The 20938-nt window shown below is 44.3% G+C and overlaps 1 protein-coding gene and 1 long non-coding RNA gene across 5 annotated transcripts in view; one reads left to right on the forward strand and one right to left on the reverse strand.

The window, feature by feature from the left end:
* AK7 (adenylate kinase 7) overlaps positions 1-20938 on the forward strand; it is a 69373-nt gene that overhangs the window by 23834 nt on the left and 24601 nt on the right. For all 3 annotated transcript variants that reach the window (XM_060401466.1, XM_004017985.5, XM_027957377.2), the window contains exons 5-10: positions 6205-6315; positions 10514-10594; positions 11881-11969; positions 16009-16099; positions 17925-18002; positions 19499-19648. In XM_060401466.1, coding sequence (XP_060257449.1) covers positions 6205-6315; positions 10514-10594; positions 11881-11969; positions 16009-16099; positions 17925-18002; positions 19499-19648 — 600 coding nt within the window. The remainder of the gene's footprint in view (positions 1-6204; positions 6316-10513; positions 10595-11880; positions 11970-16008; positions 16100-17924; positions 18003-19498; positions 19649-20938) is intronic.
* LOC132658096 (uncharacterized) lies at positions 254-11327 on the reverse strand. Of its 2 annotated transcripts, XR_009597131.1 has the most exons (3): positions 11048-11327; positions 10249-10348; positions 254-3111 (listed from the first exon to the last, which is right to left on the reverse strand). It is a non-coding gene; the product is annotated as an uncharacterized LOC132658096 (long non-coding RNA). The 2 variants fall into 2 exon arrangements; XR_009597130.1 differs by lacking the exon at positions 254-3111 and having other exon boundaries at positions 5571-10348.

The raw sequence follows: 20938 nt of genomic DNA on the forward strand, positions 1-20938 counted from the left end.
CTGCCTTTTCATCCCAGTACTGAATCACACTATAATCTTGGAAAAGACATCCTAAAAGGCAATTAGACCAACATGCGTAGTACCTAAGTCAGTATAAAGATGATATGTGCTCAAGGTGACCCCAAGCTGACCCAGGCTCCAACGAGGATGGCATGGCGGATGCTTCCTCGCTGAGCACGTTGTGATAAGCCAGTGATGACAGGACACATTCCAATTTCAGAGATGTTAAAATGGGGAAGCAAAAAGGCGCATGTTAGACTCAATGGAATGCTTTATTTATAACAAGGAAGTATTTAAGCATTTATCACACTTCTTGCGTCAGAGGTAATTTATTTGTTTAATTCTCTCTCCCTCAGTGGACGCAGAGGTCCTCGAGGGCAGGAACCGGAGGGTTTCTGTCCATTTCTTGTGAATCTCACTCACCTCCTCCACTTGGTTGCCATCGCCTCAAGGAGCAGGCCTGTCACTTTATTCCTGTTGAAGTTCCAACCCTCAGAGTATCTAGTAAAGTGTCTGTTACAAAACAGTCGTTGGTCACTTGACTGGCTGGTCATTTCACTGGCCTGATTGATTGTCCTCACTCCTTCAGTTATTAACAAACTCATACAGACTTAAGCAAAATGGGGATTTATTGACTCATAACTGGGTAGTCAGACAATGGGCTTCAGGTACAGCTGTATCTAGCGGCTTAAACAGTGCTCAGAACGAACCTACTCTTTCTCTCCCTTCAACTGCTTCTTTTCTCTAGGCTTATTCTCGGGTAAGTTCTCCACTCCTTCTGGCCCCCAGGAGCTCCCAGGCTTTTATCTCTAGAGCTTGACATCTCTTCTCCCTTTAGGCCATGTCCCTCCCCAGCTCTGGAATATGCCATTCTTACAGGTCTTACATCACAGGCTTAACCGTGAACCAGTCACTGTGACCGGGGGAATGCCGAACTCTGATTGACCACACCTGGGATCATGTACCCACTTCTACAGGCAGGAATGATCAGCCTCCTTAACTAAAAAGGCCGAGAGTGGGGAAGAGATGGTTCCTCCAAAGAAAATATGGGGAAATGGCTCCAGTGTTAGCTTCTGTGTCCCTTTGGCATGTTCCCATCCTCTCACCGTGGTTTGTTTGTTTGTTTTAAACGGGTTTTTGTTGTTGTTCAGTCGCTCAGTCATGTCTGACTCTTTGCAACCCCATCGAGTGCAGCCTCCCTGTCCTTCACCATCTCCCAGAACTTGCTCAAACTCATGTCCTCTGAGTCGATGATGCCATCCAGCCATCTCATCCTCTGTTGCCCCCTTCTCCTCTTGCCCTCAGTCTTCCACAGCATCAGGGTCTTTCTCAATGAGTTGGCTCTTTGCATCAGGTGGTCAAAGTATTGGAGCTTCAGCTTCAGCGTCAGTCCTTCCAATGGTTATACTCAGAATTGATTGCCTTTAGGATTGACTGGTTTGATCTTCTTGCTGTCCAAGGGACTCTCAAGAGTCTTCTCCAGCACCACAACCTGAAAGCATAAATTATTCAATTCTCAGTCTTCTTTATGCTCCAACTCTCACATCCATACATGACTACTGGAAAAACCATGTCTTTGACTATGTGGACCCTTGTCAGCTAAGTGCTGTCTCTGCTTTTCAACACGCTGTCTAGGTTTGTCATAGATTTTCTCCCGAGTAAGCATCTTTTAATTTCGTGTCTGCAGTCACAATCCACAGTGTTTTTCGAGCCCAAGAAAATAAAATCTGCTGCTGTTTTCTCGTTTTCTCCATCTGTTGGCCATGAAGTGATGGGGCCAGAAGCCATGATCTTAGTTTTTTTGAATGTTGAATTTTAAGCCAGCTGTATCACTCTCCTCTTTCACCTTCAGCAAGAGGGTCTTTAGTTCTTCTTTGCTTTCTGCCATTTGAGTGGTATTATCTGCATATCTGAGGTTGTTGATACTTCTCCCGGCAGTCTTGATTGCAGCTTGAGCTTCACCCAGCCCGGCATTTCTCATGATATACTCTGCATATAAGGTAAATAAGCAGGGTGACAATATATACAGCCTTTCTGTATATATTGACATACTCCTTATACTCCTATAAGACATACTCCTTTCTCATTTTGATCCAGTCTGTTGTTCCAGCTTCAGTTCTGTCCAATCATGTGGCCACACCCAACTGCAAGGAAGCCTGAGAGATGCCATCTAGCTCTGTGCCCAGGAAGTCAGCTGAGTCCAGGCTCCTCAGGGAAGGGCTCATCCCTAATGAAGAGAGCTTAAACAAGAGGCAGCCTTTGTCCCCCTGGGGATGTTGTCGTGCCTGGATGTGACACCTGAAGCTGCTGCTGACAGTCTTCTGTGAGCCTGACGAGGAAGACCACACCCCGAGGGAGGCAGACTTAAAAAGGCATCCACAGGGCGGAGAAGACGCCCATCACACGACACCAGAAGGCGCTCGATTTGGGGCTGTTACTTACGAGAAATAATGCATCCTCGCACTTTTGAGGCCATTTTGATTTCCAGTTTTGTTATTTGTAGCCAAAAACATCTAAACAAATACAAAACTGCATTTAAGATTTTTTAAATACAAAAGGATAAGTAGAATGTTTTCATTTGTAAATATTAAACAATTTTAATAAGTTGGAGAATCTTAATATACCCAGGTTTTTTCCATAGTATCTGTTTTAGAAGTATAGGGAGTTCCTCAGTGGTTCAGCAGTTAAGACTCCATCTTCCAATGCAGAGGGCACAGGTTTGATCCCTGGTTGCAGAACTAAGGTCCCACGTGCCATGGGGTACCACCAAAAATTTAAAAATAGTAATAAAAGTATAGCTATGTATTTGTTTTTTTATACTGAGTGAAGAGGGGGGACCAGAGATGACATTGGCTTAACCGGATAGCCCAGAAGAGCAGATGGGATCTGTCATCACACATACCGACCAGGTGGGAGAAAGAGAATAATGACCAGGGGGAAAAGAGTCCAGCAAGTGATCCGCACGGGGAGTCAAACACAATGACCAATTAAAAAGAGGGTCCCCCAGAGTCTTACCAGACAGCAGGTTCACCCAGTGTCCTCGAAGAAAAGGGAGATGGCTCTACATAGTCAGTTCTCCGGTTCCTAAGAAGATGAGGCCTATCAGTGAGCCTGTTGATTGTAATGAGGTGTTAATAAGGCAGGTGGTTTCTAGAAATGGCAACACATCAGTATACAACAATAGAAGAGTCCTGGTTTTATGCCGACAGTATGGCGACTCTTCACTTACTGGAAAAGCGACTGATACAAATGTTTGCAAGAGACTAGAACCTGTATGAAAGATGCAAGTTTAAAAGACATTTTATTTGTCATTTGTTTGTAACACGTAAAATTTAAGGACTAGAGGGAACATAGCCCCACAATCGGTAGGGAAGTTTCAAAATGTACAAACCAGATCTCAGTCCCAACCAGGAATTGGAGATGACGGCTCGAAGCCTGCAGCCCAGGATTGGCTAGACCTTACGGGCCCAGTGCAGCTGGCCAGAGAGGGTGGCCCAGTCTTAGTCTCAGAATGCAGGGGAGACACTGACTGGCTGTCCAGACCTGTGACCAGGGAACCAGGTCACCTGAAATGTAACTGTTTCTGTCACTGCCATAAGGACTGAGGGTGGTACAAGGCCCAGGAGAGGGCACTGGGCAGCCAGCCACAGGGAGCAGGAAGGTCAGTTAGGCAGGCTGGCCACCGTGCCACAGTCACTGGGACCAGGGAGATGCCAGGACTCAGTCCATCCTGAAGGCAAAGCTGATTATAGATCCGCTGTGAGTAGGACTGCCAGATGTAGCTAATAAAAATACAGGACACCCAGGTAAATTTAAATTTCAGATAAACTGCAAATAATGTGTCATGTAAGTGTATTTCATGCCCTAAGACATCCTCATACTTGAAAAAATATTTGTTTATCTGACATTCAAATTTAGCTGGGTGTCCTGGCAATCCTACATATGAGCCACTGGGTATATTTAAGAGGTCAGCTAATTAGATGACATGTATTCATTAAGTATCTACTATGGACACAGAATTGGGGTGGACTTACTGGATCTTCCCCAAAAAACTCTTTCTCCGTCTTTCTCCCAGTAGTGTCCACCTTGTCCACTGCTCACCTTCTCTCCTTTTCATCCATCAGTCAGTTCATCACTCAATTCTGTTAATTCCTCATCCAAAATGTCTCCTAAATGCATCCTGTTCTCATTGTATCTGTGGGCGACGAGGATGGCCTCGGAACTGGCAGCTGCCATCACATCCTTCCAAGGCAGTCTCCAACAAATAGCTTGTGACCTTGTTCAAATATAATTCAGATCATGCCACTGTTGTTGTTCAGTCGCTAAGTCATGTCTTTGCGACCCCATGGACGGCAGCATACCAGGCTTCCCTGTCCTCCACTATCTCCTGGAGTTTGCTCAAGTTCATATCCATTAAGTCGGTAACATTATAGTCCTGCTTAAAATGCTGAAAATCCTCCCATGCCTTCTCATGTCTTTAGGATGACTCTAAACTCCTTCACCTGGTCCACAAACCCTGGCAGCCTGGCACTGCCTACCTCCTCCTCTACCAATCCCCAGCTTGGCTCTAGTCATCTCAGCCCTTCTTCCCATTTCTCAAACCTGCCAACAATTGTTCTGCCTCCGGGTTCTCATCCTTGTGTTCATTCTGCCTCTCTGATTAAGTTTGGATAAGCCCTGGACTCAGATGCTTTTGTCCGGTTATTTATCTTAGAGCACTGTGACGTGATTGGAAGGCTTCTGATTAGACTGTATTTTTTGAAATCCTGGGACTTTCCTGGAGGTCCAGTGGTTAAGACTCTGTGCTTCCATGACACGGGGCACTGGTTCAGTCCCTGATCAGGGAACTAAGATCCCATATGCTATGCAGCTTGGTAAAAAAAAAAAAAAATCAGAAATCCTACTCCAAGTAGGACCTCTAAATCTGTATGGACTGGGGAGAAATCTGTACCATGGATTTCAGTTTCTCCATTTTGTTCTACAGGAAGTTTCTGTTGAACTGTCCCTCCGAGGGACTCTAGGAGCGTGAGTTGTGGAGGGACCAAGAGATGAACAGCTCAGTGGACTGTTGGGAAATATTCTCCATTCCTGATTCTTAGGGCAAACTGATGTCCTATCTAATGAAGCCAGTTTTTAAAGCCTAAGACAGAAACTTGAGCAGAGTATGTTCTAATTAACACGGGGTTGACTTGAGGGAAAGACGCAGTGGGGAAAAGAAGAAGAAGAAAAAAGCCTCCCAATTTAGATTTAAAAAATGAAATGGCAGGGGACTTCCCTGGTGGTTCAGTGGGTCAGAATCTGGCTGCCAGTGCGGGAGACACGGGTTCAGTCCCTGGTTCAGGAAGATTCTCCGTGATGAGGAGCAAGCTTATGCAGCGCAACTGCTGAGCCGATGTGCCCTAGAGCCTGTGTTCCTCAAAAAGAGAAGCTGCGGCGATGAGAAGCCCGCGTACTGAAGCCAGAGAACAGCCCCCACTCGCCGCAACCGGAGAAAAGTCCACGAAGCAACGAAGACCCAGCCCAGCCAAAAATAAAATTAAAAGAATAAATGAGACTACACACACATCAAGAACTATTAAGAAATGAGTTTATTTTTAATGTCGTTATAGAATCACCTCTCTACAGAATAAAAGAAGACGTTTAAATTTTAAAATTTTGTTTAGATGAAGTATAAATGATAGAATTTGGGGAAGTCCCTGGTGGTTCAGTGGTTGGACCCAGCACTCTCACCTCCAGGGACCAGGGTTTGAGCCCTGGTCGGGGAACTGAAATCTCTCAAGCTTTGAGGTGTGGTCAAAAAAAAAAAAAAAAAGATAGAATTTGACTAGCTGAAACATTTTCAAGAAAGTTAAGTCACTGTAGAAATAAGCAGTAGTTTTTAGAACACTTTGAGCTTAAAGGAAATGTTTTTTTCCTTCTTTTCCATACTGCCTCTTTCCTTCAAGTTAATAACATACTCTGCACAAGTTTTTGTCCTAAGAATCAGGAATGAAAAATGCTTCCAGACTGTCCACTGAGCTGTTCATCACTTGCTCTCTCCACAACTCGCGCTCCTATACAGTCCCTCAGAGGGACAGTTCAGCATTTCTTCCTGGAGAATCAAAGGGATAAACTGAAATCCATGGTACAGATTTCCCTAGCACCTTGGGGCTTGGAAGTTTCCATTGTGCTAACGCATGGACTCTGCGCTTTTTTTTCCCGTAGGATGACTCTGAGGTCCCATTTACTGAAGAGGATTATCGAAGAAGAAAGCAACATCCTAATTTTCTGGACCACATAAATGCTGAAAAAATGGTTCTCAAATTTGGGAAAAACGTAAGTCTCAAGTAGTAGAACCTTTTGAGTAGGAAAAGCTCTCCTGGAGGCAGCTTGCAATGCGCCTGGTCAGGACCATTCCACGTGCTCTGCATACATCACCTTAGCCGGCTCCCTATCTCTGCATTTAGGTCCCATGTCCTTACACAGACCGCCAAGCTTCAGGCTCCCTCAGAGAGGCCGTGTCCTGGCCCAAGTTCTGGCCCAGCCCCCTAAGATGGAAGCCTTGTATGGGGTCCTCAGCAGAGCCCAGTGTAGATCCAAAGGGCTCGTTGGTCCAGAAGAAGCAAGTAGCTCAAGAGTGGGAATGTGTGTATGCGTGTGCAAAGTCTTTGTTCCCCAATCAGAGATTGAACCCTGTCCCTTGGCAGTGAAAGCACCAAATCCTAGCCTCTGGACTTTCAGGGAATTCCCTCTAAGATGAGGTTTATATGCACTTTTCAGAGTAGCTGTAAGAAATAAATGAGACAGAGTCTGGGAAAAGGGGAAAATGCAGTTTCCTCTTCCTCATTCCCACTTTGGGGCTTCCCGGGTGATTCAGTGGTAAAGAATCCGCCTGCCAATGCAGGGGATGTGGTTTCTGTCCCTGGGTTGGGAAGATCCCCTGAAGAAGGAAATGGCAACCTACTCCAGTATTCTTGCCTGGGAAATCCCATGGACAGAGGAGCCTGATGGGCTACAGTCCATGGGGTCACAAGAGAGTCAGACACAACTTAGCAAACAAACAACAACATGTGGGGTCTAGTTCACCAGCCACGTCCCCTGCATTAGGAGCGTAGAGTCTTAGCCACACAGGGAAAGCCCTGTGTTTTGTACATAATTATTCTAATTTCACAAATGCAGACTTTGTGGGAAAGAGGTGTCAAGTGGTAGGGAGCTGTGATTGAAACCTGGATCCATCAGACACCAAAGCCTGTGGGTTTTATTTTTTTCCTGACTCCAAAACTCCAGCATTCAATGGTTGATCTTGACACATCTATGTCACTGATTGTTGACATACCTCTAGCTGAGAATTCACATAAACAAAGATAATAGCTTATTAGTCTTCACTTGCAGAAAGTTTTTATCATTTTGAAATCCATATATTGTAAATTTTTTTAATTTCTCTATATCAAAATATATGATAGGGGTGCCTTGGTGATGAATAAATAGTAACAAGCTAAAAATTGAAAGCTTGCTTACCGTGTACCAGGTACTATGCCAGATGTATTACTTACAGTACCTCATGTAATCCTCATATACCTCATAGGTAATCCTCACAATTTTGTGAATTAAGTGATATTATCATTAGCCTCATTTAACTTATGTAGCATTTATTTAGAACCCCCAAACCTCTAAGTTTTCATCCACTGCCATTTTCCCATACTCACGAGACCTTCAGTTGCTGCCGCTGCTAAGTCGCTTCAGTCGTGTCCGACTCTGTGCGACCTCATAGATGGCACCCCACTAGGCTCCTCTGTCCCTGGGATTCTCCAGGCAAGAACACTGGAGTGGGTTGCCATTTCCTTCTCCAATGAAAAGTGAAAGTGAAGTCGCTCAGTCATGCCCGACTCTTAGTGACCGCATGGACGCTAGCCTATGAGACTCCTCCATGGGATTTTAGGCAAGAATACTGGAGTGGGGTGCCATCGCCTTCTCCCAGACCTTCAGTAATGGTAGGTAATTATAGTTCTAAGACGACACCTAGTGGTCTCAGAGGATATTACAGTAGGAACTCTGTTCCCAAAACTGTGCTACTAGTAAATTTTTTTCTTTTTTACTTTGGCAATACAAACACTGTGAATATAAAATACTTGAAGAAAAAAAAATATGAGACTGGGAATTCTAATCCATTTTCTATCCATTAGCTTATGATCTTAGCCAAGTCATTCAACTTTTGGAGTTAAATAGGTAATATAAAAGGGTTTAGACTAGACAATCTAAATTTCTTCCAGCTCCAAATCCTGTATCTATATTATATTAAATCTGTCCCAATAGAAAATCCATGATTTCTTGATCACTTATGTCTAAATCACTGGTTGAGAAGGCATGATCACACATGCAAAAACAATGGGAGTGAGTGTTGGTCGCTCAGTCGTGCCCGACTCTTTGAGACCCTGTGGACTGCAGCCCACCAGGATCCTCCGTCCATGGGATTTACCAGACAAGGATACTGGAGTGGGTTGCCATTTCTTCTCCAGGGGATCTTTCCAACCCCGAGATTGAACCCAGGTCTCCTGCACTGCAGGCAGATTCTTTACCGACAGCTACGAGGGAAGCCCTTAATGGATGTGAATGGCAATCTAAAATGGAGAAATAAGGGAATTCCCTGGCGGCCCAGTGTTTAGGACTCTGCATTTTCACTGCGGGGGGTGTGGGCTCAATCCCTGGTCAGGGAACTAAGATCCGGAGTGCCTGTGCAATGTAGCCATAAATAAATAAATAAAGTGGAGAAATAGCATCACCTTAGTATCTTTTTTTATTACAAAAACATGACCTTTGTCCCATGCTCTAAAATGACACCATCAAAATTTAGGGTTTTTTATTCCAAGTTTTCTTTTTAAATTTTTTTAAATTAAAATATAGGTGATATACAATGTTGGGCCAATCTCTGCTGTACAGCAAAGAGACTCAGGTACACACACACATGCATTCACTTATGTTCTTTTCCATTACGGTTTATTACAAGGTATTGAATGCCATTCCCTGTGCTTTATACAGTAGGACCTGTTGTTTACCCATTCTAAATGTAACAGTTTACATCTACCAACCCCAAACTCCCAGTGCACCCCCTCTCTCTTCTCTCTTTCTCCTCATCAACCACAGTTACTCTCTACGTCTGTGAGCCTGTTTCTGTTCCGTAGATACATTCATTTGTGTCATATTTAGCTACCATGTGTAAGTGATCTCATATGTATTTGTCTTTCTCTTTCTGACTTACTTCACCAAGTATGATCATCTCTGGCTGCAAATGGCATTATTTAGTCCTTTTTGAGGGCTGAGTAGTATTCCATGGTATATACGTACCACATCTTTATCCATTCCTCTGTTAACTATCCCAAGCTTTGTTAACCACTCTTTTCTGAACAGTTAGGGAGTAAGGTTGCTCTGGCCAACTTGTTCGTCCTAATAACTCTTCTCTAACCTAGTGTTTTTCATCAAGTAGATAGACGCTTGGAAAGAATCTTGTGTCTCACATCTGTGTACCAGGCCCTGTGGGTAGGAGCTGGTCTCACAGCCATGAGCAAAGCAGACGTGGTCGCTGCACTCCTGGGGCTGGTTGTCCAGTGTTTACCTACTGCCACCACTTCGGCAGCCGTCACATTCATAGTTACAGGCTGTACTATAGACACAAGACTGTGGACCAGTTTTGGAGAAGGGAATGGTGACCCGCTCCAGTGTTCTTACCTGGAGGATCCCAGGGCAGGGGAGCCTGGTGGGCTGCCGTCTATGGGTTGCACAGGGTCGGACACAACTGAAGTGGCTTAGCAGCAGCAGCAGCAGTGGACCAATTAAGCATTTTGAGGCAAGTTCATAAGCTTTTCAAATCCTTTGGGGACTTTTGATATCACGTTCTCTAGGACAGGCAGGAAAAGCTAGGGGACCTGGTCACCTTGCCCTTGCCTTGCTTATCCACTAGTCCCATTGTACAGGAATATAGATCAATTACAATTCCCTGTTAGCTCAGCTGGTAAAGAATCCGCCTGCAATGCAGGAGACCTGGGTTCAATCCTGGGTTGGGAAGATCCCCTGGAGAAGGGAAAGGCTACCCACTCCAGTATTCTGGGCTGGAGAATCCATTGACTGTATAGTCCATGGACTCGCAAAGAGTCAGATAGGACTGAATGACTTTAACTTTTCACAAAGTTCTCTCATACTGGTGGTGGTGGTGGTGGGGTGTTCCCATCTCTACTTGTGTTCCATCTTCATTTAACAATTCTCTCTTCAACTTACCAACATCCAGCCTCCCCCAGTCGAATCTCAGTGGTGATAGGGTGGGGGGTGTCTGTCCTGATAATTGTACTTGGGACACCGATGAGCATGTTCTAATCGGCTGAAGGATTAACAAGAGGCCAGGCACACAAAATATGTTAGGAGGTTTTGAAAGAGGTGATGAGACTTACTAAACTGCTCATTAAAAAAAAAATCACTAAAGTAATCTGATTCACTGTGATTTATAATAATACATTTAGCTTTTCTTTTGTATTTTATCTAATAGGTCAGAAAATTCGCCACTTACGTAGTTGCTGCTGGACTTCAGTATGGAATGGAAGGAGGCATCTTGCATGCTTTTTTTAAGGTATGACTTTGCTATAACTATGAGGATTTTTTTTTAAGATGGCAAATTTCTAAATATTTTTTTTTCTAATGTATTTATTTTTTCATTAAAAAGAAAATCTTCCGTTGGGTTGGACCATTCAATCCCATGACTGGTGCCACTGACTCAAACATCAGTGTCCACTGGAACTCCCTGTCCTGCAGGTCCAGCACTCCAACCTGCGTGTTTCGCAAATCCGAACTGTATCTATGGTCACTTCCAAATCTGCACCTCTTCCTGGCGCCCCATATCAGAAGACTGGGCCGCCTTGCACCCAGCTACACCAGCAAAAGCCCAACTCCTCCCTCCTTTTCGTCCTCCATGAGATCCCCAAGCCCCATGGAGACGATCTCCCCAGAATCTCCCTTTCTTCAACCCAACACTCCCAACTCCCCACCCACCGACTCGCTGAAACCCTCTCTCGTCCTCCCTCACCTGTCGTGGCTTAGATCTCTCCATTTAAGCTCTTACTTCCCATCATCCCTTCACAAGAAAGTGAAAGTGGAAGTGTTGGTCACTCCATTGTGTCCGCCTCTTTGTGACCCCACGGACTGTAGCCCACCAGGCTCCTCTGTCCATGGGATTCTTCAGGCAAGAATACTGCGGTGCGTTGCCATTCCCTTCTCCAGGGGATCCTAAAGCAAATCTAGTCATTTCACTTCCCTGCTTAAAGCCCTTAAATGGTTTTCCCCAAGTCCAAAATATCTAGTGATCTGCTGAGGCCCCCACCCCTACCTCTTTCACTCAGGATAGTTAAACAGTACCCAGACTATTTATTTACTGAAATGTTTAATGAAGGGAAAAGACAAGGATTTGGACTCTGTGAAGATCATGGTTCAAATGCAGTGTAAAGGACTTATCAGAAGTCTAATTCCTGGAAGGTACTTTTATCCACTAAGCATTTCATCTACAAACTGATGATAATAACCCCCAACTAGTGGGGGTACTTTGAAATTTTAATGCTCATAAAAATGAAAATTAAAGACATTATACATACGGCAGTATGTTCTGTCTACATGGATAACAGGCAGATGACTACTAAAGATAGCTAATGAAAAGTATTTCAGCCCTGAGGTTGCACTTTATTTCTCTTAATAGGATTTGATTAACTAAATCTCATCAGAACTGATTTATAAGACATCTTAAGCTGATTACTTCATCAGATAGATAGACCTTTTTGAATGTCCCCAATGATGGCTCTCTTTGTGAGCTGTAATAGTCAGGCACATGGAATTGGGGGAAAATGCTTTTGCTTTTCTTTATTCTAGCTAGCTTGGTTGGGTGAAGTCCCTGCATTACCAGTGTTTGGAGATGGAACAAATGTCATTCCAGCCATTCACGTTCTTGATCTAGCAGGGTAAGTGTTCTCCCAGCCATGTGACTGCCCTAGAATTAACTGACCGACGTGTTTGTTTCTTACCAAGTGCTAAGATCCTCATGTGTATTATTGTATTTCTTCTTCACAACAACCCTAAGTAAAAGGTACTTTTACCAGCTCCACTTTGAAATAGTGTCTGTCTGATGAAATAGTGTCTGTCTGATGAAATAGTGTCTGTCTGATGAAATAATGATGAAATACTATTGAAATAGCGTCTGATGAAATAGCGTCTGTTATCAAAGAGTTCCCCACTTCCGACAGCAAGTTCAAGTTCACCCTAGGAGCAGAGTTGCACATCTTCCAGTGTTTTTCAGACTCACAGAGTATCCCCAGATCCCCGTATCCTTTGCACATGCTGACTTAAACACTAGGTAACAGATGGGGTTCACTTTATTTGCAGTTCATCACATCTGCATTTCGAGTTCCAAGAGCTTCATTCTGTTATCCCCTTGGCTCACCCCTCAGGAGGAAGCAGTGCCTCTCTGAGAGTCTTTCTGGTTTCTTTTCTTTCTCTCTCTCTCTTTTATAAATTTGGCCATGTGGCCAGTAGGAACTTAGTTCCTTGACCAGGGGCTAGAACCCATGCCCCCTGCAGTGAGAGCGTGGAGCCCTAACCACTGGACTGCTAGGGCGTTCCCCCTCTCTGGTTTCTAGCCCCCCTCTCTTTCTCTCCATTAGTCCATTAGTCCCAATCCCAGGGAGTATTTACTGGGAAACAATGAGACTTAAACTTCAGGACCCTTCCCCTGCGTGGGTCCCTTCCAGAGCCCTAAACTTAATCTTCATTATTGTTCTCAGAGGATTCCCTAAGCTTCAGACTCTACTCAAAACCTCAATCTGCTCCAGGCCACATTAACACTGAACACGGTGAGGCTGAGACAGACTCTTCTTTTCTGCAGAAACTTTACATTACCATGTTATGAAGTTTTAAAGATGTGAAAGCATCTTCCGTTCAGTTCAGTTCAGTTGCTCAGTCGTGTCTGACTCTTTGCGACCCCATGAATTGCAGCACGCCAGGCCTCCCTGTCCATCACCATTTCCCGGAGTTCACTCAGACCATCGAGTCTGTGATGCTATCCAGCCATCTCATCCTCTGTCGTCCCCTTCTCCTCCTGCCCCCAATCCCTCCCAGCATCAAAGTCGTTTCCAATGAGTCAACTCTTCACATGAGGTGGCCAAAGTACTGGAGTTTCAGCTTCAGCATCATTCCTTCCAAAGAAATCCCAGGACTGATCTCCTTCAGAATGGACTGGTTGGATCTCCTTGCAGTCCAAGGGACTCTCAAGAGTCTTCTCCAACACCACAGTTCAAAAGCATCAATTCTTTGGCGCTCAGCCTTCTTCACAGTCCAGCTGTCACATCCATACATGACCACCGGAAAAACCATAGCCTTGACTAGACGGACCTTAATCAGCAAAGTAACGTCTCTGCTTTTGAATATACTATCTAGGTTGGTCATAACTTTTGTTCTAAGGAGTAAGTGTCTTTTAATTTCATGGCTGCAGTCACCATCTGCAGTGATTTTGGAGCCCCCCCCCCCAAAATAAAGTCTGACACTGTTTCCACTGTTTCCCCATCTATTTGCCATGAAGTGATGGGACCGGATGCCATGATCTTCATTTTCTGAATGTTGAGCTTTAAGCCAACTTTTTCACTCTCCTCTTTCACTTTCATCAACAGGCTTTTTAGTTCCTCTTCACTTTCTGCCATAAGGGTTGTGTCATCTGCATATCTGAGGTTATCGATATTTCTCCCAGCAATCTTGATTCCAGCTTGTGTTTCTTCCAGTCCAGCGTTTCTCATGGTGTACTCTGCATAGAAGTTAAATAAGCAGGGTGACAATATACAGCCTTGATGTTCTCCTTTTTCTATTTGGAACCAGTCTGTTGTTCCATGTCCAGTTCTAACTGTTGCTTCCTGGCCTGCATACAGATTTCTCAAGAGGCAGGTCAGGTGGTCTGGTATTCCCATCTCTTTCAGAATTTTCTACAGTTTATTGTGATCCACACAGTCAAAGGCTTTGGCATAGTCCATAAAGCAGAAATAGATGTTTTTCTGGAACTCTCTTGCTTTTCCATGATCCAGCGGATGTTGGCAATTTGATCTCTGATTCCTCTGCCTTTTCTAAAACCAGCTTGAACATCAGGGAGTTCACGGTTCACGTATTGCTGAAGCCTGACTCAAATTGAAGAAAGTAGGGAAAACCGCTAGACCATTCAGGTATGACCTAAATCAAATCCCTTATGATAATACAGTGGAAGTGAAAAATAGATTTAAGGGCCTAGATCTGATAGATAGAGTGCCTGATGAACTATGGAATGAGGTTCGTGACATTGTGCAGGAGACAGGGATCAAGACCATCCCGATGGAGAAGAAATGCAAAAAAGAAAAATGGCAGTCTGGGGAGGCCTTACAAATAGCTGTGAAAAGATGAGAGGCAAAAAGCAAAGGAGAAAAAGGAAAGATATAAGCATCTGAATGCAGAGTTCCAAAGAATAGCAAGAGATAAGAAAGCCTTCTTCAGCGATCAATGCAAAGAAATAGAGGAAAACAACAGAATGGAAAAGACTAGAGATCTTTTCAAGAAAATTAGAGATACCAAGGGAACATTTCATGCAAAGATGGGCTTGATAAAGGACAGAAATGGTATGGACCTAACAGAAGCAGAAGATATTAAGAAGAGGTGGCAAGAATACACAGAAGAACTGTACAAAAAAGATCTTCATGACCCGGATAATCATGATGATGTGATCACTCATCTAGAGCCAGACATCTTGGAATGTGAAGTCAAGTGGGCCTTAGAAAGCATCACTACGAACAAAGCTAGTGGAGGTGATGGATTTCCAGTTGAGCTGTTTCAAATCCTGAAAGATGATGCTGTGAAAGTGCTGCACTCAGTATGCCAGCAAATTTGGAAAACTCAGCAGTGGCCACAGGACTGGAAAAGGTCAGTTTTCATTCCAATTCCAAAGAAAGGCAAAGCAAAAGAATGCTCAAACTACCGCACAATTGCACTGATCTCACATGCTAGTAAAGTAATGCTCAAAATTCTCCAAGCCAGGCTTCAGCAATACGTGAACCGTGAAAGCATCTTACTTATTAAATTAATTAAATTATTCCCATTACACAAGGACTCAGGGGCCCTTTCGGTAGAATTTTTTCCCTGCTAATTTCTTGAAGATTGTCAAATATTTAACAAAAGAAGCTAAAAGAGGCAATGTCCTGTGAAATTAATATAAAACAAATATGAAATAGAGATTTAGACAGGTGAATTTGTTTTATTTCCATTTGACTAGAAGGGAAGCTACGATAGAGGTAGAATCCACAGTCTCATGACAATCTTCTGTTCACTGTTGTTCCTCTGGAATTGTTTTTCATCTGTATGCAAATCCCTGCTCTGCCTCAGTAGCTGTGTGAATTTGGGGAAGTTGCTTAACTTCTCTGGGTCTGATTTCCTCATTTGTGAGATGGGGATGATAATAGCCTTACTTGAATGTTGTGAGAATTCAGTTGGGGTAAAACCTAGGGTAGCCCACAGCACAGAGTTGATGGTGTTAAGCCCTCAGAAATGTTGGCCATCATTCATTATTAATCCAAGGTGGCAAGCCTAAGTCACTCCGTGCTATGTGGCTTAAGGAGTCATAGCTTCTGTGAATCCGTGTCTTACTTTGTGAAAGGCCTTCCCCAAAGCACTGTCATGAGACTTCAATGAGGTACTGGGTGAACGGACTTCATCGACGCAAGTCCTGACAGGGCTCAGCTACTCTTGTAAGCAGATGGATCTGTTTTTCAATTCTGGCCCTTCTACCTTCCCAGTAACTCTTCAGCCCGAGAAATGTCACTTAACTCTTTACCAGCTTCCTTCTCTGTAGCCTGGGGACCATCATTCCAACCTTGACCCAGTTAAATCATCACAGCCCCTGGTCCATGGGGGTAACAATCAGGGAATCCTGTTTACATAAACAAACATCGCCTATGTTTATTCTCTCTGGGGATGATGCTCCCTGGGGGTCTGCAGAGTGATACAGAACATCATAGACCACGTGCCGAAGCTCCGCTACCTGGTGGCTGTGGACGAGTCAGTTCACACCCTGGAAGACTTTGTCAAGGTACAGCCGTGTCATCCCGGGCTGGGTGGCATCTGTTAAATCACTTTACCCCAGGCCCTCAAGGTGGAATCAGGGGTACTAACAAGATTGGGTGCAGGGTGGGGGTGGGGCCTAAAATAGAATATCCTTAAACCCAAGCTTGGGCTTCCCTGGTGGCTCAGTGGGAAAGAATCCACCTGCCAATGCATGAGATTTGGGTTCGATCCCTGCATCAGTAAGAGCCCCTGGAGAAGGAAATGGCAACCTAGTCCAGTGTTTTTGCCTGGGAAATCCCATGGACGGAGGAGCCTGGCAGGCTACAGTCCACGGGGTCTGTACAACAAAACCGAAGCTTACTATTTGCATCTGCAGCTTACATATGCTTGGAGAAGGCAATGGCACCCCACTCCAGTACTCTTGCCTGGAAAGTCCCATGGACGGAGGAGCCTGGTAGGCTACAGTTTATGGGGTTGCAGAAGAGTCAGACAGGACTGAGAGACTTCACTTTCACTTTTCACCTGATGCATTGGAGAAGGAAATGGCAACCCACTCCAGTGTTCTTGCTGGGAGAATCCCAGGGGCGGGGGAGCCTGGTGGGCTGCCATCTATGGGGTCCACAGAGTCGGACACGACTGAAGCGACTTAGCAGCAGCAGCAGCATACATATGCTGGGAAATTACAACCACAATAGTCTCTCTCCAGTATATGCGCAGAAAGGAGCAGAAAAGGCCACTGTAGGGTTCAGACACAAATGACGCACCGGAGTATGAGAATCTGTCTGTGACCTGTGCCCCAAAGTACTGATAATGGTCAAGTTCTCCAAACCTACTGGCAGCTTCCAGGAGCTCTGGATCTTTGAAGATCTCCTCTCCCATCCAGGCTGCTCTGGCTAAAGGTCACCTTGTGGCCCAGCTGGCTCAGCCAGTGCAATCTTCCCTTGGCCCTCCCCAGGGCACCCTCTACTCATCTTTTTCGGGAGGAGGGTCCCACACAGAGCAGCATGTGGGATCTTAGTTCCCTGACCAGAGACGGAAGCTGGGCCCTCTGCAATCAGAGTGTGGAATCCTAACCACTGAACTGCCAGGGAACTGACCTCGACTCCTCTTTACGGTTCAGCTCAGGCACTTCCGTGCTGGTCCAGTGGCTAGGACTCGAGCTCGTGCTGCAGGAGGTGCAGGTCGATCCCTGATCGTGGAAGTACTTCCTGCCGAGTGCGTGTGTGCCCAGTCGCTTAGTGGGGTCCAACTCTGTGCGACACTATGGACTGTAGCCCTCCAGGCTCCTCTGTCCACGGGGTTCTCCAGGGACGAATACTGGAGTGGGTTGCTATTTCCTCCTCCAGGGGATCTTCCCTACCCAGGGATCAAACCCATGTCTCCTGCCAGTGCAGGTGGATTCTTTACAACTGAGCCACCTGGGAAGCCCACCGCATGCTGAAAGGTGTGGCCAAAATAAGTAAATATTCACCTCGGACACCTTCCTCTGCACCCTCCCTACCTCACCCCACCTCCCCTGCAGCCCCGGCACCTCTTTTCCATATTCCTAACCTCAGGCATTACACACCAGCCTCTGAGTACACGTCTTTCTCTCCCATTTCAGATTGGGAGCTCCCTGAGGGCAGGGATTGGGCTTTTAGTTTATTCATCTCTGTGTCCAGTTCCCAGCATGCAGTGAGGATCCTTTGCTCTGTGTGGAACAAATAAACCAGTCATGTCCTCAGGGCTCTCCCTCATTGCTTTGCAGATTTTTTTTTTTTTTTGTATTCAGTTATGTTTATCTTTATTTGAGAAATTTTATATCAAAATCTTACAGGTCAACCAAAATAATATTTGTTTTTCTCTAACAGTGCATCAGTAGAAGTACTGGCCCTGGGAAAATCCAGAAAGTACCCAAGGAAAATGCTTTCCTAACCAAGGACTTAACAGTTAGTATATGAGAGATTTTTTTGTTTTGTTTTTCCTACTCTTTTCCTGAAGGTATTGCTTCTTAAGGGATCTGGAGTCAGAGGATCTGGCTTGCGGGTTAATTTCAGCTTCTCCTTTACAGTGGAAATTCTAACCTATGGCAGCTTCTTCTCTTCTGTGAGCCTGTTTTTTTTGTTTTTTTTTTCCTTTGTTTCCTTTGCTTGTTTGTTTTTTCTCTGAAAATCCGTCAGAGATCATGGTCAGAAAATATATTTGAAAGCTGTCTAATGTATAAAATGCTATACAAAGACTGGATGTTGTTCTCTTTGGCTCCTTTCTAAAATTCAAAGAGGAGGCTGAATTTCTGATTTCATCACCGCAACAAGAAGAGGACAGTTTTAGCCATGCAGTGCATTCTTCTAGCTTGTTTTAGGATATAATCTTTTTTTTTTTAAGAAATAAATTCTAGCAAAAGAGTTGACTGGGCATGATTCTGAAAGGACTGATATCGTTGCTTGCTTCTGAGAAGCAGAACTGGGTGGGTGGTGATTGGGGCCAAAGAGGGCACGTTTCCCCCTCTACTTTTTTTTTTTTTAAGTGTTAAGTATAGTTGATTTCCATTGTGATGTTCGTTTCAGGTGTACAGCAAAGTGATTCAGTTATATGCACATATATCTATTTTTTTCAGATTCTTTTCCCCTGTAGGTTATTACAAAATATTGAGTCAAGCTCTCTGTATGATACACTAGGTCCTGTTGGTTATCTGCGTTACGTATAGTAGTGTGTATATGTTTCCCTTGTACTTTTTGTTCTTTTGGATTTTGAACCATGAGATTGCACTACTCAAAAAATTGGTAGAATTAAAAAAAAACTTTTTTTTTTAAAAAGGAAGAAATCTTCCACTCAGACTTCTAGTATCTTTTTTTTTTTTTTTTGCCACATTGCATGGCCAAACCCATGCCTCCTGCAGTAGAACCACAGAGGCTTAACCACTGGACCACCAAGGAAGCCCCTCTCCCTACTCTTTGTTTGTGTAACTGCACAAGGCAGGACACCGCCCGCATTAGAGAGCAAGTGTGGGGAGACTTTGGGGTCACAGAGTCTCACTGCAGGTGCTCTGTCAAAACTTGTCATTCAGTCACTAAGTCGTGTCCAACTCTCTGTGACCCCTCGGACTGCAGCACGCCAGGCTTCCCTGTTCTTCACCGTCTTCCAGAGTTTGCTCAAACTCATGTCCACTGAGTCAGTGATGCCATCTAACCATCTCAGCCTCTGCCATCCTCTTCTCCTTTTGCCTTCAATCTTTCCCAGCATCAGGGTCTTTTCCAGTGAGTCGGCTCTTCCCATCAGGTGGCCAAAGTATCAAAACTTAGAGCTGTCTTCACTGACTTTCATGTTTAGTGAATGTGTCCATATTTTTCTTCAATAACTTTGGTGATTTGGGTTTGTTATAACTGTCACATGGTCAGGCTGGGGGTGGCAGGAGACAAGTCTTTGACGTCCTTTTCTCTCTTAGCAAGAGAATATTGACCACTTACTGGTCAATTTGAGGATGGAAGCACTCTTTGTGAAGGAGAATTTTAACATTCGATGGTTCGCCCAAGCAGGATTTGTGGAAAATATCAACAGCATCCTCAAAGAGTACAAGCAAAGCAGAAGATTATTGGTAAGTATAACCACTTCCTATTTAAGCTTCTGATTTAAGCAAAGTACATGAGGCTTTGGTATAAGTACACCAATGGAAGTACTTTTCTTTCACATGTCTGAATTTCTAAATTCAAGTTCTTTTTCATATCTGACCCGTTGTTCAGGTCTTGTTATGCCCAAGTCGCGAAATCTCCCAATGACACCAGGGAGCCGGTATCCGATGCAAAAGCAAGAGAGTTTTTTATTACCAAGCTCGAGCTGGGGCTCCCACTGTTACCGACGCAGTGGCTAAGGAGAGGAGCCCTGAGTTTTGGGTTACACTGCTTGTATAGGGAATATTCAGGTGAAAGGGTAACAAAGGGGGTGTTCAGGCTGAAGGACTACTGATTGGTTACCGTCTTCTATAGGGTTGTGTGTGGATTTCTGATTGTTTTTTTTTTGCTTTCACGGTAAATCATTACTTCCACGGTAAATCATTACTTCCAAGGTAAATCACGAAGGTAAATCATTACTTCCAAGGTAAATCACAAAGGTGAATCATTACTTCCAAGGTAAATCACAAATTATTGAACTTAAAGTCAGGAGGTTTAACCTAAAGGCTGATTGGCTCATGCACAGTGGGGCGAGTTTAGGCAATATCCAAAGTCTAAGTCTGTTTACCCGGAACCTTTACAAAATGGAGTTCTTTTACAAGATGGAGTAGCTTAGGCTCTTCAGTCTAACAATCTACATCTATATTCTATGGAAACTTGCCAATCGAATATTAAAAATTTTTCAGTTGACGCTGATGACTGTTATGCTTGACACCCACTGAACATGATAGAAAGCCCCAGACTGAGTGTCACAGAGCTGTTTCTAAAGGGAAAATGTCAGGTACCTTACTGGGCCATGTGTCACCTGGGTATCCATCTGGGTAGGCAGGAGGTAGGGAAGTCTGATGATTACTCTGATCTTTTCTGATTGGCCAGGGGATTGGCTGGTCATTTTAATTTTTTTTTTTAAGATTTTGTTGTTGTTGTGGATCGTTTTTAAAGTCTTTATTGAATTTGCTACAATATTGTTTCTGTTTTATGTTTTGTTTTTTTGGCTGCAAGGCATGTAGGATCTTAGCTCCCCAACCAAGGATTAAACCTGCACCTCCTGCATTGGCGGGCAAAATCTTAACCACTGAATCAGCAGAGAAGGCCCTGCTGATCATTTTAGCAATCACAACTTTCCGTAGATGTTCTTATCTCCATATTCCAGATAGGGAAACCAAAGCTCAGAGAGATGGAGCAATTTCTTCAAGGTCACACAGCTAGTCAGGGAT

This window comes from Ovis aries, chromosome 18 (genome assembly GCF_016772045.2).
Source record: "Ovis aries strain OAR_USU_Benz2616 breed Rambouillet chromosome 18, ARS-UI_Ramb_v3.0, whole genome shotgun sequence".
Classification (NCBI taxonomy): domain Eukaryota; kingdom Metazoa; phylum Chordata; class Mammalia; order Artiodactyla; family Bovidae; genus Ovis; species Ovis aries.